Source organism: Myxocyprinus asiaticus, chromosome 2 (genome assembly GCF_019703515.2).
Source record: "Myxocyprinus asiaticus isolate MX2 ecotype Aquarium Trade chromosome 2, UBuf_Myxa_2, whole genome shotgun sequence".
NCBI classification, from domain to species: domain Eukaryota; kingdom Metazoa; phylum Chordata; class Actinopteri; order Cypriniformes; family Catostomidae; genus Myxocyprinus; species Myxocyprinus asiaticus.
The window spans coordinates 18,315,548-18,331,261 of NC_059345.1; the positions used below are offsets into that span (position 1 = coordinate 18,315,548).

Here is a 15,714-nt window from a genome sequence, read left to right on the forward strand (position 1 = left end):
GATTAATTATCTTAAATCTTCTCTATTTTTGCATTGCACATTTAGCTAACAGCCACAGTTTGACAGCATCTTTTTTTTTTCTTTTTTTTTTTACATTTTTATTTATTTATTCATTATTATTATTATTATTATTATTATTATTTGGACAATAACTGAAGTGGCATCAGTTAATTTGAAAAATGTCCTATATGAAATGACATCCTAATGTAACAGTATACAGTATATTTGTCTAGATAGTGCTTATGAAAAATGATGTGGTAAATTTGTGCCTATGCTATTTAGGGGAACAGCACTTTCTTTGCTGAATCTTAAACAATGTTTATCCGTTTAATTGCTTATTGCCTGCTGGGCAGGGAGGAGAATTTATAGTAATAAAGGACTTAAATATTGATCTGTTTCTTACCCACACATATCATATCGCTTCTGAAGATATAGATTTAACCACTGGAGTCCCATGGATTACTTTTATGCTGTCTTTATGTGCTTTTTGTAGCTTCCAAATTTTTGGTACCCATTCAGTTGCATTGTGCAGACCTACAGAGCTGCTATATTGTTCTAAACAGTGTGTCTACAGCAGAAGAAAGAAAGTTATACACATCTGGGATGACGTGAGGTTCAGTAAATTATGAGAGAATTTCAATTTTTGCAAACACACATACATTGGGAATTTCATTGTATTAAATATCAAAATATCAAACAAAGTGGCATCTGTGTTTACATTTAGCTACCATCTGGTCCCAAGGTCATTTTTAGTATAAGTATGAGGTCAGTTCCCTTCAAGATCACACAGGTGTAGTTTATCACATTATAACTATGGACATGTTCCACTAGGTTTGACAACTACAGAAAAAGACTAAACAATTTTTTTTTTCTTTTTTTTTTTTTTTTTTTTTTGAATTTTGAATTTTGAACAGTATATCTATTGTTTTATTACCTACACTAAAAAACTAAAACAAAACAAAAAAACAAAACAAAAAAAGATTTTTGCTGCTCGTTCAGTTTAATTAATTAAAATGAACTACACAACATTTTGTCACAACTGGATTTCATTGCGTTCTATCCATTTTAAATTATCCATAAAAATGGAAGTATACTCCATCAATTTGAGTTGGAACTACATGAATAATTTTTGTGGTGTTAATGTAGCACTGATGAAACTAGGCATATTTCCCTATTTCCCAGCTTGCTTTGCCCTTGACTCGATATTGGTCGTTACCTAAAGTCTCGCGAGAGCCGCATTAAACGTTCACACACTGTTTTTTGTGTGTGTGTGTGTGTGTGTGTGTGTGTGTTTAAGAGCCCTACAGAAACCCTACACCTACCCCTACCTCTAAACCTAACCTTAAGCCTACCACTAAAGCTAACCCTAAACCTAACATTAGTAACAGTAAACGAAACTCTCACGAGACTTAGGCTGCCAGGGGGTTACCTTCTAGACACAGCCCTCAATATTAATTATTTTATTGTTTAATTTAAAACCTACCAAATTTCTTTTTGTAAACTAATCTTTTTAAAAGGGGTGTTCATGGTATCTTTCTTCAAAATAAATGCCATTTGGTTTGATATTTTGTTATTCAATACTGGCATTTTCTCATATTTTTTCAAGTGTGTCTTAACTGTCCAAATAGGGCCACTGATTCTATAAACACTGAAGGTACCCCTGATAGCAAATGCACATGACCCAAATGCCTATTTGATGTGCGTGTTTACAGCTGAACAACATATTTTTTAAGTTGTTTGCTCATCTGCAACACGACTATAAGACGTATATCAATAAGTGTGTCTCGGATGTCAATAAGACATTCAGCAGATGTCTTTGAGATGTTATGATCTTTTTAAGATGTTTAGCAGATGTGAATTAGACTGCAATGCTTTCCAGATGAAAATATCTAAAACAGACATCTTGGAGATGCAGGCAACGTGTGCTATCTGGGTACCTGTTAAGGTTTATTCTTTTTAGACAAATTTTTATAAATTGTTCAACTGTAAACCAAAAACGCACTCATCATTCACAGTGCATGGCCTTTAAAGGGATAGTTCACTGAAAAATGAAAATCCATAAGACTCATAAGCTGAATCCATATCTTCAAAAGTGATATGATAGGTCTGGGTAAGAAACAGATCAATATTTATGTCAATTTTAACTATAAATCTCTAGTTTCACTTTCAGATGTGAAAGTGAAACTTAACAGGTGCCACATGTGACTTTCAGATGTGAAAGTGTAGATTTATAGGAAACAATTACATAAATATTGATCTGTTTCTCACTCACACTTATCATATAGCTTTTGAAGATATATATTTAACCACTGGAAGTTTATGGATTACTTTTATGCTGCTTTTATATGCTTTTTGGACCTTCGGATTTCTGGCCACCATTCACTTGCATTGAAAGGAACAACAGAGCTGAGATATTAATCTAGAAATCTTCATTTGTGTTCAGCAGAAGAAAGTAATACACATCTGCGATGGCATGACGGTGAGTAAATTATTCTTTTCATTTTGGGGTAAACTGTCCCTTTAAAATGAAAACAGTCCTTCTTTTATTATGCACTTGGACTGATGACTGTGTTTTAAATATAATTTGTAACATTTAAAAAAAATACATCTATAGTCATCTGCACCTGACTCTTATTGTCTGTTCCTTAAATGTACAATATAATCGTTTTTAGGGTTTAGGGAGTGAAGACGCTACTGCTTTAAGACTCCGTATATCCCACGCTGTTACGCAGTGCGCGCGCACACACACACACACTGTAGGTGCTGCATCCTGGTACTTTTACCGTTGTCAAGGGACCAATAGAAAAGGAAGGTCTGCCTGGGCAAGCGACTGCAGTGTATTGACTGAGTTTAAAGTCCAAGCTCCCTCAAACTGTCCCAGAAAGTTACAGGGGACAAACAGGTAAAAACCAACGCATACTATGTTGCAGCATGCTTTCACTATAATGACAGGACAGTCCACGCGCAGACACAGTAGCAGCTCATGAGGACAGATAATGAAGAGGACATTCTCTGGAGACAGCGGCAGTGTATGTAATATCACTCCCAAAATGTGCCTTTTTATTGAATGCGTTTTCATTCATATATATATATATATATATATATATATATATATATATATATATATATACATATACATGGCTTAGAAATAAACACATTGCGACAGCATCACGTCAACTCAAAACGCCAGGCTTGGACAAACGCACAACAGAAATCATGTCTTCAGCTTTTTATTGCGAGACAAGGTTTAAAGTGACAGTAACGTGTTTGTTCCCTCATTGTGCAGGTTCTTTGTTTAGGATTATTTAAATTTACTTTGAAGTTTACAAATCTTATTGATAGTGTAATCACATTGATATTTTCTCCATTTACCTCATGTTTTAAAACAAGCCATATTTCTCATTAGCGATGAGTACAACACAGGTGTAATCTAATTAAATAAATAGTTCACTTAAAGGGATAGTTCACCCAAAAATGAAAATTCAGTCATTGTTTACTCACTCCTGTGTTATAACCTAATATGACTTTCTTTATTTTTCTTAACACAAAGGGGGAAATTGTGAAAAAATTGAGTGCTTAGTGATGTCATGCAATTGCAGTTTATGGTGACCACATCTTCAAGCTTCAAAAGGACACAAAATTATAATTCAGAAGTCTAATAAATTATTATATGCGTCTCATGTCTTGTTCTGAAGGAATATGATAAAATTTGGTTTTAAACAAACCGAAATCTAACGTATTATTAAGCAAAACTCTTGACCAACCGTTGATCTCTTGTGCGCTTTCATGAGTCTGCACGCGAGCTTTAGAGCTCAAGCGAAATGCTACATCTACCGACTGTTTTCGCTGAGGTCGGACACACATGTGTGCCCTGTAGCATCTGGGTGTGTATGTGTAGCTATCTTCAGCCTCCATGACACTGTTTGATTAAGGACTCCAGTTCAAACAAATAAGGCTGGGCATAGAAATGCATCTATTTTTCGATTACAAACTCTTCAGACATGTTTGTAAGTTCTGCTCTCTGGTTTGTGTGCAGCTATGTTGTGTTTTCTGATGTTAATATCGCTGGTGGTCCTGTTGAAGCAAAACAAAATTATTTTTCGTTTGGACACCCCACCTCGCAAGGGGCAGTAAAGTTACTGTTGCTCTCGCGCAAGAAGCTCTAAAGCTCGCATGCAGACTCATGAACGCGCACAGGAGATCAGTGGTCGGTGAAGAGTTTCACTTAATTTCGGTTTGTTTCTCATCAAACCTTATCATATGCTTTCATAACAAAGACATGAGTCACATACAATAATTTATTAGACTTCTGATTTTCTTTTGTGTCCTTTTGAAGCTTGAAGAGGTGGTCACCATATACTGCCATTGTATGACATCACTGAGCACAACATTTTTTCACAATTTCTCCCTAAACCATGACTGAAGTTTCATTTTTGGGTGACCTAATCCTTTAAGAATGAAAATTTGGTAATCATTTACTCACCTTCATGTTGTTCCAAACCCGTATGATTTCTTTCATCCTTGGAACACAAAAAAAATAGATGCTACATACATAGTTTTGGAACAAACCAAAATCTAATTTGTTATTCCATGAAATTTCCCCCTCTACTGTAGTTTTCAAATCTCATGCATGTTTGTGTTTATTCAAACTTGGTGCTTCAAGATGCATCACTTAGATGCACACAGTACTTATCAAGCACTCAGAATAAAGTGGGATAAATAGATTGAGAGCTCAAAATGTAATAATCTTGCCAGTTGTATATGCTAATTTCATTCCATTAACTCATTTACATATATTTTGCAGAAGTTTTTATATAAAGTAACCTGCAGATAAGGAATGCTGACTGTAGTAGCATAAGTGCTGCAAAGAAAAGTGCCATAACAGGCTTGAAAAGTACGAGGTAGAACAGAGAATAGTAAAGTGTTGTAAGTGCTTAAATGGTTGTGAATCAAGTGCTTTAAGAGTTCTGTCTGAAGACATTTCTTGAAGATAAATCAGTTAAAACTTGACAGTCAGTCTCTGCATGTTAATTTTTCTTTACATTTATGACAAGAATTATTAAATACAGTCTTCTTATTTTTTATTTTATTTTGAAGAATTCAAAGCTATTTGTCCCTGATTGTTCTATAGCCTATCTAAATTTGATCACATTAATGTCAGCATTTATTGCAGTGCTTGCGAGGCACCAGGCAGGATTCCCGACAGTGCATGTGGGGCACATGCCTTGGGGCCCCAGACCCACATGGATAGAGGAAAATCATATTGCAATATTCAAGAAGTGTTTTTATTAATCGAATATTTAAAGATGAACGACAACGCGATTAATCGATTACTCATGCACTTTACAGAGTCGCGATGACAAGTTAGTCACTGTAAAAAGACGGTTAAATTTTAAGGAGTGGGTAGATGACATACTTTTTTTTTTTTTTTTGTTATGACAGTCAACAACTGCACAGGTGGAGCCTGAACTCATTTTTACTACAACCAACATTTAAAAAGTTTGTTCTCCTTCTGGATCACTCATTTCTGTAGTTTTTACATTACTACTTATGGAGACCGGAACCAGAAAACCATCCAGGGACAATCAGAATCATTAAGGGGCTGACCAGTGTAAAAAATCAGCAACTTATTTATTTTTTGCTGAACTGTAACATCACTCTCACAGTTGAATGTATTTATCCATCTATTATCATTAAAGAAATAGTTCACCCAAAAGTGAAAATTCTCTCATCATTCACTCACCCTCATGCCATCCCAGATGTATATGACTTTCTTTCTTCTGCTAAACACAAACGAAGGTTTTTAGAAGAATATTTCAGCTCTGTAAATCCTAACAATGCAAGTGAATGGGTATCGACATTTTTAAACTCAAAGCACATAGAGGCAGCATAAAAATATGACTCCAATGGTTAAATCCATATCTTCAGAAGCAATAAGGATGTGTGAGAAACAGATCAATATTTAAGTCCTTTTTGACTATAATTTGTCCTGCCTGCCTAGTAGGTGGTGAATTATATACTGTGTGTGTGTATTTATACAGTGTGTGGATATATATATATATATATATATATGATAACCACCAGAGTTTTATGGATTACTTTGATGCTGCCTTTGTGCTTTTTGGAGCTTTAAAATTTTGGTGCCCATTTAAATGCATTGTGAGGACCTACAGAGCTAAAAAATATTCTTCAAAAAATCTTTTTTTGTGTTCAGAAAAGAAAGTCATACACATTTGGGATTGCATGAGGGTGAATGATGAGAGAATTTTCATTTTTGTACGAACTATCTCTTTTAATCTCAATATTTGGGCTTTTAAAAAAAAAACAATTGTTATTCCTTGACTGCATTGCAAGCACTGGTATTTTCTTGAATTCTAATCTATTTTAATATTTGTGTTGTTTTCTACAAATGCTTTTTTCTTTAAATGTGTAATTATATGGTTTGTTTTCACCTACAGGTCACCAGCTCTACTTTTTTCATAAAAATGTCAACTAGGCATCAAGCACTCCATGCAAAAGTAATCTAAAAAGCAAGACTATGAGAGAGATCTGCCTTCAAATTAAGATGGGACCTCACTGAAATCCTTTTTAAGGCAGTTTAAGATGGTGTAATCCAACAGCAGCCATGTCCAACAAAGCTTCCTCTAAACGGCATTATCAGCCAGCAGCAGAGTTTGATGATGTCACGCTTGCCAACAAAAGGGAGTATTGGAGGACCAAAAAAAGAGAGCAGAGAGCAAGAAAGTTATCGACCATGAAGAGGGGGACATGTAAACATGCAGTTAGCATGTCCACTGTTAGTGATGAACACTCCTCACAGATACCTAAAGTGGTCAATGATTACCCAATGTGTAAAAGTGATGTTTCATGCAAACTGGAAGATGTTGATACTCCTAAAAACTTATCCAGCTTATGTCTATTAGTATCTGAGAGTAATGTTAATACAGTGCCATGTCAAAAAGAAAGATGGTTTCAGAGGACTAAACTCAGCAATGTCTTACCTCAGTTCCCAGAAACAAGCACAAAGTCCCTGAAGGGTGTAATGGGCAATAATAAAAAAGGAAGGTCCTCAGTTACAGGGTCATCAAACACAGATGCTACAATGGTCAAACACGGTGAATATATCTGCCCCACGGGCTGTTCAGTTCCTACAGCATGCATTGAGTTGCATCCAAACAGCACACTTCCTCAAAAAACAAGTATAAGAATGTCAGCCCTCCATGGCAACCATTTAGCAACATATCGGCAAAGCCTTGTTTCCATGGATTTACCTGTACACAACAACCAAAATAAGCCTAAAATTAAAAACTGTTTACCTCTCAGACCCTTGACCACAGGGGATTGTAAAGTTTCTAAAAATCATAGTTACCTTGGCAGCAAAAGGCCCATCACAAAGAGGAAAACATGTGCCTTTGACTCAGAGCAGAACACTGTTGGAGCTAGAACCATTGGAACATCAATGACTGAAGAAGAGATGGCTGCTAAGCGTAGAGAAAACTGGCGCATCAGAAAGCGAGAGCAGAGAGCAAAGCTTGCTGCAAAGCTGGCCATGGACAGAGAAAGGAGTCTTGGACAACCTTCCTGTGTTCGGATGGTACAAGTTTTATCTCCTGTTAACACTAAGACCTTGAGAAGACTCAACCCCAACTCGACAAATCCCGAAACCCTCAATCAGCAGTCATTGGGATTAAAAATTGAGGGTTCTCCGGCATCATTTGCAAAAAACTCAATGCAATATCATGTTCAGGGCACAAAACCATCTTTATCCTCTATTTTACAGAAGTCCTCAAGTGCCACCCAAACTATTAACAAATCCAAAGTGAATAAACGTACTCCAAGGAGACACCGTCAAAAGCAAATGCGGACATCTCTCCTTGGCGATTCCAGAGGTGAGAACCCGGAGGATAGGCATGCCAAGCAGAAAGAGTACTGGCAAATCAAAAAGTGTGAACAGAGAGCAAGGCTCTCTGAAGAGGTGAAAGTCAAATTGAAGGAACGAGATGTAATTAAGTATAGAGTTAAAAGCTACCACAACAGTTTAAATGAGATATGCAGTGTTCAAGCAGGCTGCCAGAAAGCTCACCAATCAAGAGAAAACGCATTGACAAGTGCCTCTGAGACCATTGGTGGTTTTATCAAAGAAGATGGCACAGCCTTCATTTCAAATACTTCTTCCGATTGTTCTCTAGCTGCTAGTCATGATTTTTCAAATGTGAATTGTATCGGAGAGGTAAAAGTTCAGGTTCAGGTTAGTTCACCCCTATATCCAGATGCTCCATCAGTCCCAATGTCACCAAAGCTAGTTGCGGTCCAGAATAAGGCTGCTCCATGCAGTATTTCAAGTAACTTCATTAATGCTCACCAAAAGTCCATTGGGCACCATTTTTCAAGAACCTCTCTGCGTAAATCCAAGTTAGCCCAAGGTGCAGTTATGGGCAGTATGACCGTGACCATGCAGATTGGAAGCCCAACAGAGGAGGAGCGGGTGGCCCGCATGAGGGAGTACTGGAGGATAAAGAAACGAGAGCAGAGAGCTTGTCAGGCTGCTCGGCTCAGGAATGGTCTGCTTAAGTCAAAGGTTTTAGTGTTAAAGCAGAGAAAGCAAAACCAGAAGTCAACCAAACGTTGCCCTTTAATGGTGCCTCCAAATGGTATTACTTCATCTGTTGATACAACAATTTGTGTATCCTCAACCAGTGCCCCATTTCTTACAGCCACCAGAAAACAAGAACACATCTACCCCTCTGCACAGGCTGAAATTAGTACATTTATTAATGCTACAGACAACAAACCTTCACCCTGTTCACCTTCAGAGTCACGCATTGAGCCTCTAGCAGTTGCTGACCATAATGCTACCACTTTTCAGGCTTTATCCTCCATGAAAAAGCTCCTGGAGGAATCAACTAGCACTAAATTAGAATCAATTAGAACTAAAGATGACCTTACTTCTGAATATACTGAGACAAATGTACAGTCAAATGTTACCTTACAACAGAACATCTTGTTAGAGTGTGACATCTCAGTGGATAGAAGCCATAAAAAAGACAAATTGAGTTCATCACTTTACCACACTCCCTCTGAGTCATTAGGCTTATCTTCTGAAGACACCAGCCAATATCACTCCCATAACATAAATGAAGGGGCTGTGGATGGAAACCATGCCCTTTCTCTAGTGGATATGCAACATATGGGCAGAAACATCCAGAAACATAGTGATGAGAGAAGAGATCCCAATCAGTGCTGCCATTTACAGTCCATGCAAGAGCAGCAGCTAGATGAGAACAATGAGCTTCAACGAAAGAGAGAGTATTGGCGGTTAATGAAGAGACAACAGCGGGCCAGAAAAGCCATTACAAGACAGGGAAGCAGAGATGCAGTTCTTCACAATCTGGCTTCACAGGTTAGTGGCATATTTCTAGGGCATTGATCAAGGGGCAGAGTCAGGGCCAAGTGGGCCAGATCCTCAGGTGCTGGTTTAGGTCTGGGTGAATTGAGGATATCTATGGCAATGACAAAGTACCAATCAATACAGATTTTGCTACATCCTGTATATCGTGGTATTTAAATATCTATTTGCTCGGCATGTACTTATCTATCAGTGGGCAGGACTTTACGTGAGACTGAGAGACTTGAAGAAACATGACATGTTTTTTCCGGCATTAAGAAAATTTAAATGAAATTCAGTAAATTCTATGACATTCATCTCAAGTTTGGTGCTTCATAAGCTTCATATGCTTCTCATCTGACATGCGCATCAGTGTTTCACGTAAGTGTTGAGTCTAGCAGGCTTCCTGAAATTTGTGCTCTAGAGACAGGAGAGCACAAATTGGGATTACTTGCGTTAATCAGTCTGACCTCTCTTGATATCGTGCCGCAGACCACAAAACGTACATAACATTCTACTGAAGTTTTTTTTACCTTGAAGTGCTATGGAGAAAGTCAACTATCTCAAATGGCTAAAATATATTGTGTCATGTAACAAAAGGTTTTCAGACTACACATCACCTTTACTAAAATTATTTTCGAATGACGTTTGATATTAGGAAACAAAACCGACCATGTTTGCTTTCAAATATTCATATGTTCTCTATAGAGATTACTTAAATCATTAAGAGCCTAATGAAGTATTTTTGTTGAATGTTTTTGTTGCGTTGCTTTGAGAAGGTGTTGTAGTTTCTTGAAAGTCATATCAGATGTAAATGTAATATGCATAATGTGAAATTTAGCATTATGGTAAGGTTGATTTAAAACCAAGTACTGTTTGTCAAGTTCCAAATAAAGAGAAAGTAGTTTTCATTTATAAAATATTTTACTCACTGACTGGATTATCCAAAAATAGGCATTTCAATATGGTTATTTAATATATATAAACCAATTTTTACTGATTTTCCAAAAAAAAACAAAAAAAAAACTGAAAAACATTTACTATATCGTAATATATCATTGTGATATAAAATTACTTGTATAGTAATATAAGATTTTGGTCAAATCACCTACCTCTATGCTATTTGTTTTTGGTTGATAGGCTTGGACAGTGGGGTGGGTAATGGGAGGGGTTAAGGTTAGTCTTTGGTCGATTAAAGCTTGACCTTATTCTTTTTTCTGAATTGTTAGGAATCTGTAGGTTGTCCATGGAGTGGAGGTTTCCTTCAGTCTTGCATGTTTTAGCTGAAAACAGTCTTTAAAAACTCACTGAAATATCGCTAGGATTACAAAACAAATTAGCTTAGAACAGCGCTATTCAACATGTTTTTTTTTTTTATTGTTGTTTCTTTTAGGCCTGTGCTGTTGTTCTCATCAAAACATTTAGCATACACAGTCTCATACTCGCCTCATTACTATAAAAAAAAAAAATTACTATGACAATTAAGATTGCAGCCCTTGAGGCTATGGGGATCCTGCTTTGCAGCCCTTTAGCTTTCCAAAGTTGAGTAGCCCTGTCGTGGACTCCACAAATCTTTGTTTTTAAGAGCATGTGTAGAGAGCTTTACAATGATGAAAACAAAAATTGGCGGGAAAAAAATTCTCCCTGTATTTTAAATTCTGTAGCCAGAACAGGTGAAAGGTGGCAGAAATCAAGTTCAGCATCCACCTTCTGCTGCATCACAAAGCTCCACATGCCACATAACCGTCTCCAATAATCATGATGTTAATATTGCTGACACTGCACCTCCCACTCCTATTCTGGTGAGTCCTATTATCTCTACCCAACATCTTTCAAACGAACAAAGGCTGCTGTCAGTAAAGGACCAACAAGATCAGACATCACAGGCTCTTCAGGAGAAACCACGGCAGAACCAGTTTTCACACACTTCAAGCAAAACTGTCATGCGAGCCACGTCCCAGGACACTGCCACATACAGACAGATTCTCATTCAGAAGAAAAAAAGATGCACAAAGTCTGCAAGTCCACAAACACATCTAACAGATCCATTCATTTGTAAATCAAGAACTAAGAGAAGCCACATCACGACAACCCCATGTCCACAAGATGATCCAGAGGAAGTTGTTCGTAAAAGGCGCATGCATTGGAGGATCAAGAAACAGGAGCAGAGAGCAAGAAAGGCAGTACGTTACAGGAAGTTTTGCCAGACAATGGTCAACCACTGGGATCCCATCCCTCCACAAAGCCCCTTACATCAACACCTGGCTTCACAGGTAAGGAACATTTTTGTAGTTGCATGGTGCAGTGAGTCTTAACCAGGGGGGCTCAGCAAACGGCCAAGGGGGCCTCAAGATGACTTCAAAGTATTTTAAATAGGTCATATTCAAATAGTCAAACTTCATTTATACCAAACGCTAAAAATTAACATGTAAGCTGACATCATATTTCTCACTCTGGTGAAAATGCTCTCACTTTTATTCCATTTATTCACTGCCACTTCTGAGAGGATTGCGCTAATTTTCCAATTCCCTTAACAGAAAATAACAGAAAATCAACAAAGTATCCAAAGAGTATCGCCTGTTTGACATGTTTCATAGCTGCTTTTCCACCATCGGGCTGAACGGTTCTCTTTGGGATGATCACATATTCCAGTTTTTAGGAGTTCTTTTCCCCCGGTTTATACTCCGCTAAAGCACAGGAAAGACATGGTCCCCCACCCTTTTTTTTTTTTTTTTTTTTACTGAGTTTAGACTGTGCTGCAAACAGACGTGCTTTTGAAACGTCTTAGCCCATTGGCCTATTTCTCAGAAAAATAGCAAATTGCACTGCACCACTTAATTTACATACAGTACATCCTTATTGTATCCAGGCTCTCTGATGGCTTAGAAAAGTAATAGCACACATCTGCTTAATAAGCCTCATGATTTGAGGAATCGGTCAGTAGCACGAACGCTATGGGTTGTTACACCGTAAAGGTTTTGGAAGATGAAGCGGAATGATTAATTGGAATAAGCGGAAGTACAAGGAACAATAACAATAGTGATACTTGCCTAAGCAAGTGCTACTACATACAAGGCACAGATTAAAATAAGGCTCACATTGAGAAACAAATGTCTACCAAAAGCACATTCTATGTTCCCTGGGGGGCACCAGCCATTTGCAGGCAACAGAATATAATTGAGTCATGTACAGAGCCCCCATGTGGGGCCCCAGAGATATCTAGGCACCAGAATATTATGAGATGTGGGGGAGGGCTCTTTTGACTTGAGGCCCCAGCAATAGCTCAGCACCAGAATAACATGGAAACATAGGTGTGGGGTCTTTTAAATTGGGGTAGTGTGCAGAGGCCCCTTGTGAGTGATATGTAGACACCATAATATTGTAGAGACTATTGTGGGGGGTTCTCATTTGACCTATGTGGCCCCAGCCATACCTCAGCTCCAGAGTATAGAAACTGCGGTGGATTCTTTTTAATTGGGGCAGAGTACAGAGGCCCCATGTGGGCCCCAGGGATATCCAGGCACCAGAATATCACAGAAACGTGGGAGAGGGCTCTTTTGCCGCATCTGTTCACAGGCCCCATATGGATTCCCAAACCTATCTCTGCACCATGGGCTCTCTTGAAGTGGGGCCCCAGAGGCCCTTGGGGGCCTCAGCCATGTTTATACACCAGAATAGCATAGAGACAAGGGGAATCATGGAACATTTCCATGATTCAAACTTCGGAAGTAGCGTAGAGGTCAGCCAATGAGATGGCTTAGAGCTGCTAGGTTCGATACATTCTTGGATTTCACAGGCTCTAGCCATTTTAACTTCTGACGGCATAATAGAAGAGTTAAAGATTTGTTGTTATGAGCTGGCTACACTTGCTGTTAGGACATTGTTATTTGAATTGTATAATGCTTATACTGTTATTTTTTTTAAAATCTCGATATAGGGTCAGAACAACACCAGCTTCTGCTTAGAAGTTTTGAGGTAAGTGCTATACTAGGATAGTGATTGTTTATATTAAGACATTTTCACGCATCTTTTCTTTTCCCCTTACATGTACTAAATCTTATTTGAGTGTCAAAATTAATGTTACTAGTTCCTTTTCCAAACAGCATAAAATCAGACGACCACCTAGGCTACATAGCTGAGCCATGTCAAACTGGATTTAAAGGTAGATAATTTAATTTTCTAATACATACTATTTCAGTTTGCCATATAGTTTGTATAAATCTAGATTAAATCAAGATATTATGCATGCACATGCACGTTTTCACACAGTTATGCTTAATAAGCCGAGAACGTGTGTAGTCCTCTAAACACCTTAAAGAGAGTTCCATTATTGGAAAAAGATCATAAATAGTCTAAGCATAAACCAATAGCCAAACATAGATTTTTGCCCATTATCCCAATTTCGCACTGCATGTAAACCTTGTTACCAGCATTCTTAACATTATCTAATATGTGCAAGTGCTGTGTGCATGAGTGTTTTGACATCAAAAGCAGAAAATTACAATGATTTCAAGTCTCGTGTAAACATTTGTTTTCTTGCATTGTCTTATTTCTTGCTGATATTAGGACGTTGTAAGCGTATTGGTGTGCATGTAAACGCACTTACTGACTTAATCAGTTAACTGACATTTACTAATATCTATTTGAAGAGGAATTGAGCTTTGCACGTGACGATGCCGCAGAGGTACCTTTATCGCTGGCAGATTGGAGAAATGTCTACCTCATGGACTTTGACCCTGTCAACCTGCAGTTGGTGTGTATGGTTTGTGGAGAGCAGCAGTACTTCCACAGCATGGATGGAGTGAAGGCTCACATTGAAGAGGGACATCCCAATACACTCTCATTAGGAGAGCAGGAGCATCAGGGCATTCTTGATGCCTGGGGAAAAACAGGTGGCTGTCCGAGAGCACTTCATCACCAACCAGCTTTGGCAGCAAAGCCGGCTTCCACAGGTAATGGAGAGCTCTGACACATTTGTGCGCATTGGATAAAGGTGCTCTGCATGTTGCCCAGCAGCCTGTCAGGCAATATGTGGGGCACCTTTGTGCCAAATGTGCCATATACTCGCACTTAATGAGTTCAGACCTTTATCTCTAAAAAATAAAATACTTTTTTTTTTTTTTTAGATCAAAGTGCAAACTGCCCGGTCAAGACTGAAGTGAAGGTTGAGGGCTCAGACTAATTGCTTGAACAAAAGTGGCAGACTTCATAGATTGAAGACCTTTGGAAGTGCTGACACGGACCCATTTATTCCTCTCTATTAACTGCCATCATAGACAAGAGTCGAACCAAGTAATACTTTGTTTGTTTTTGCGTGGTCTTGCTTTAGTTAAGAATGAAGGCAAATGTGAAAGTACTAAATTTGTGTTTATGATTTAAGATTATTATCTTGCTTAGTGATAGGAGCATATTGAAAAGTTGATTCCTCTTATCACAGTTTCTTAAATACTGGTACTATCCAAAACATTCTATTATTTGTAAATGAGGTATGGAGAAAAGTATGAAACTTTCTTTTGAGTGAACTAGAATGTTATTCTGTAAATTGAGAATCTTTCATTTTGATTTTTCTTTTTTTTTCATATTTTTGTTTCTGCATATGTTGCACTTTTCAGAAATGTTGAACACATTATTTTCTTGAGAAATTTTGTTGCACTGCATAGTATATATTATTTTGTTAATAATTTATTAATAATGTTAGGAACTGACTGCCTCAGTCACCATTCACTTTCATTGTATGGAATAAAGATGCAATGAAAGTGAATGGTGACTGAGGCAATCGGTTCCTAAAATTCTACTTTACACCTTTTGTGTTTCATGGAAGAAAGGTCAAATGGGTTTGTAACAATATTAATGTGTAAAGTGTGTAAATGACAACAGAATTTTCATTTTTGGGTGAAATATCCCTTTAACAATTCTCTTGAATAGGCCTTATTGCCTTTATAAGTGATTTGATTGCCATTTTCCCTTAAAACGGTATATTAAAAAAATTATGTTGGACAAATGTGTGTACTTTTAAATCACATTTTTGTTGATAACTGGTTATAACCAGCATTTAACAGTTTATGAAGTTTTGGTGTTTTTTTTTTATTATTTATTTTTTTTATTATTATACACAGACCACTAGTCTGAAACAAGCACAAGGATGACTTAGAATCATCAAATATCATCTGTATTTTGGCATACATGTTTTATGTTAGCCATTAAAATCTAAGCCAAGGCAAAATACTTATTTATTAATAATGATTTAAATAAATTGTGCTTCCCTCTTCAGTCAACCTGGTGTGTGTTTCTCATAGATTATACATCCTGTGATCATTAATACTGTTAAT

The 15,714-nt window shown here is 37.5% G+C and overlaps 1 protein-coding gene across 2 annotated transcripts; it reads left to right on the top strand.

Moving 5' to 3' along the window:
- Positions 1–2,830: 2,830 nt before the first annotated feature.
- Positions 2,831–15,650, top strand: LOC127415046 (uncharacterized). Of its 2 annotated transcripts, XM_051653535.1 has the most exons (7): positions 2,831–3,029; positions 6,459–9,400; positions 11,050–11,658; positions 13,323–13,360; positions 13,489–13,547; positions 14,035–14,337; positions 14,512–15,650. In XM_051653535.1, the coding sequence occupies exons 2-7, from the start codon at positions 6,626–6,628 to the stop codon at positions 14,565–14,567; spliced, it is 3,840 nt and encodes a 1,279-aa protein (XP_051509495.1). In that variant the 5' UTR covers positions 2,831–3,029; positions 6,459–6,625; the 3' UTR covers positions 14,568–15,650. The 2 variants fall into 2 exon arrangements, with proteins under 2 accessions (XP_051509495.1, XP_051509503.1); XM_051653543.1 differs by lacking the exon at positions 11,050–11,658.
- Positions 15,651–15,714: the final 64 nt, after the last annotated feature.

Coding starts and splice junctions, on each gene's coding strand:
- LOC127415046 (XM_051653535.1), top strand. CDS start 6,626: ATGTCCAACAAAGCTTCCTCTAAACGGCATTATCAGCCAGCAGCAGAG. Junction 11,659..13,322: donor ATCAACACCTGGCTTCACAG/GTAAGGAACATT, acceptor ATCTCGATATAG/GGTCAGAACAACACCAGCTT. Junction 13,548..14,034: donor ATGTCAAACTGGATTTAAAG/GTAGATAATTTA, acceptor ATCTATTTGAAG/AGGAATTGAGCTTTGCACGT.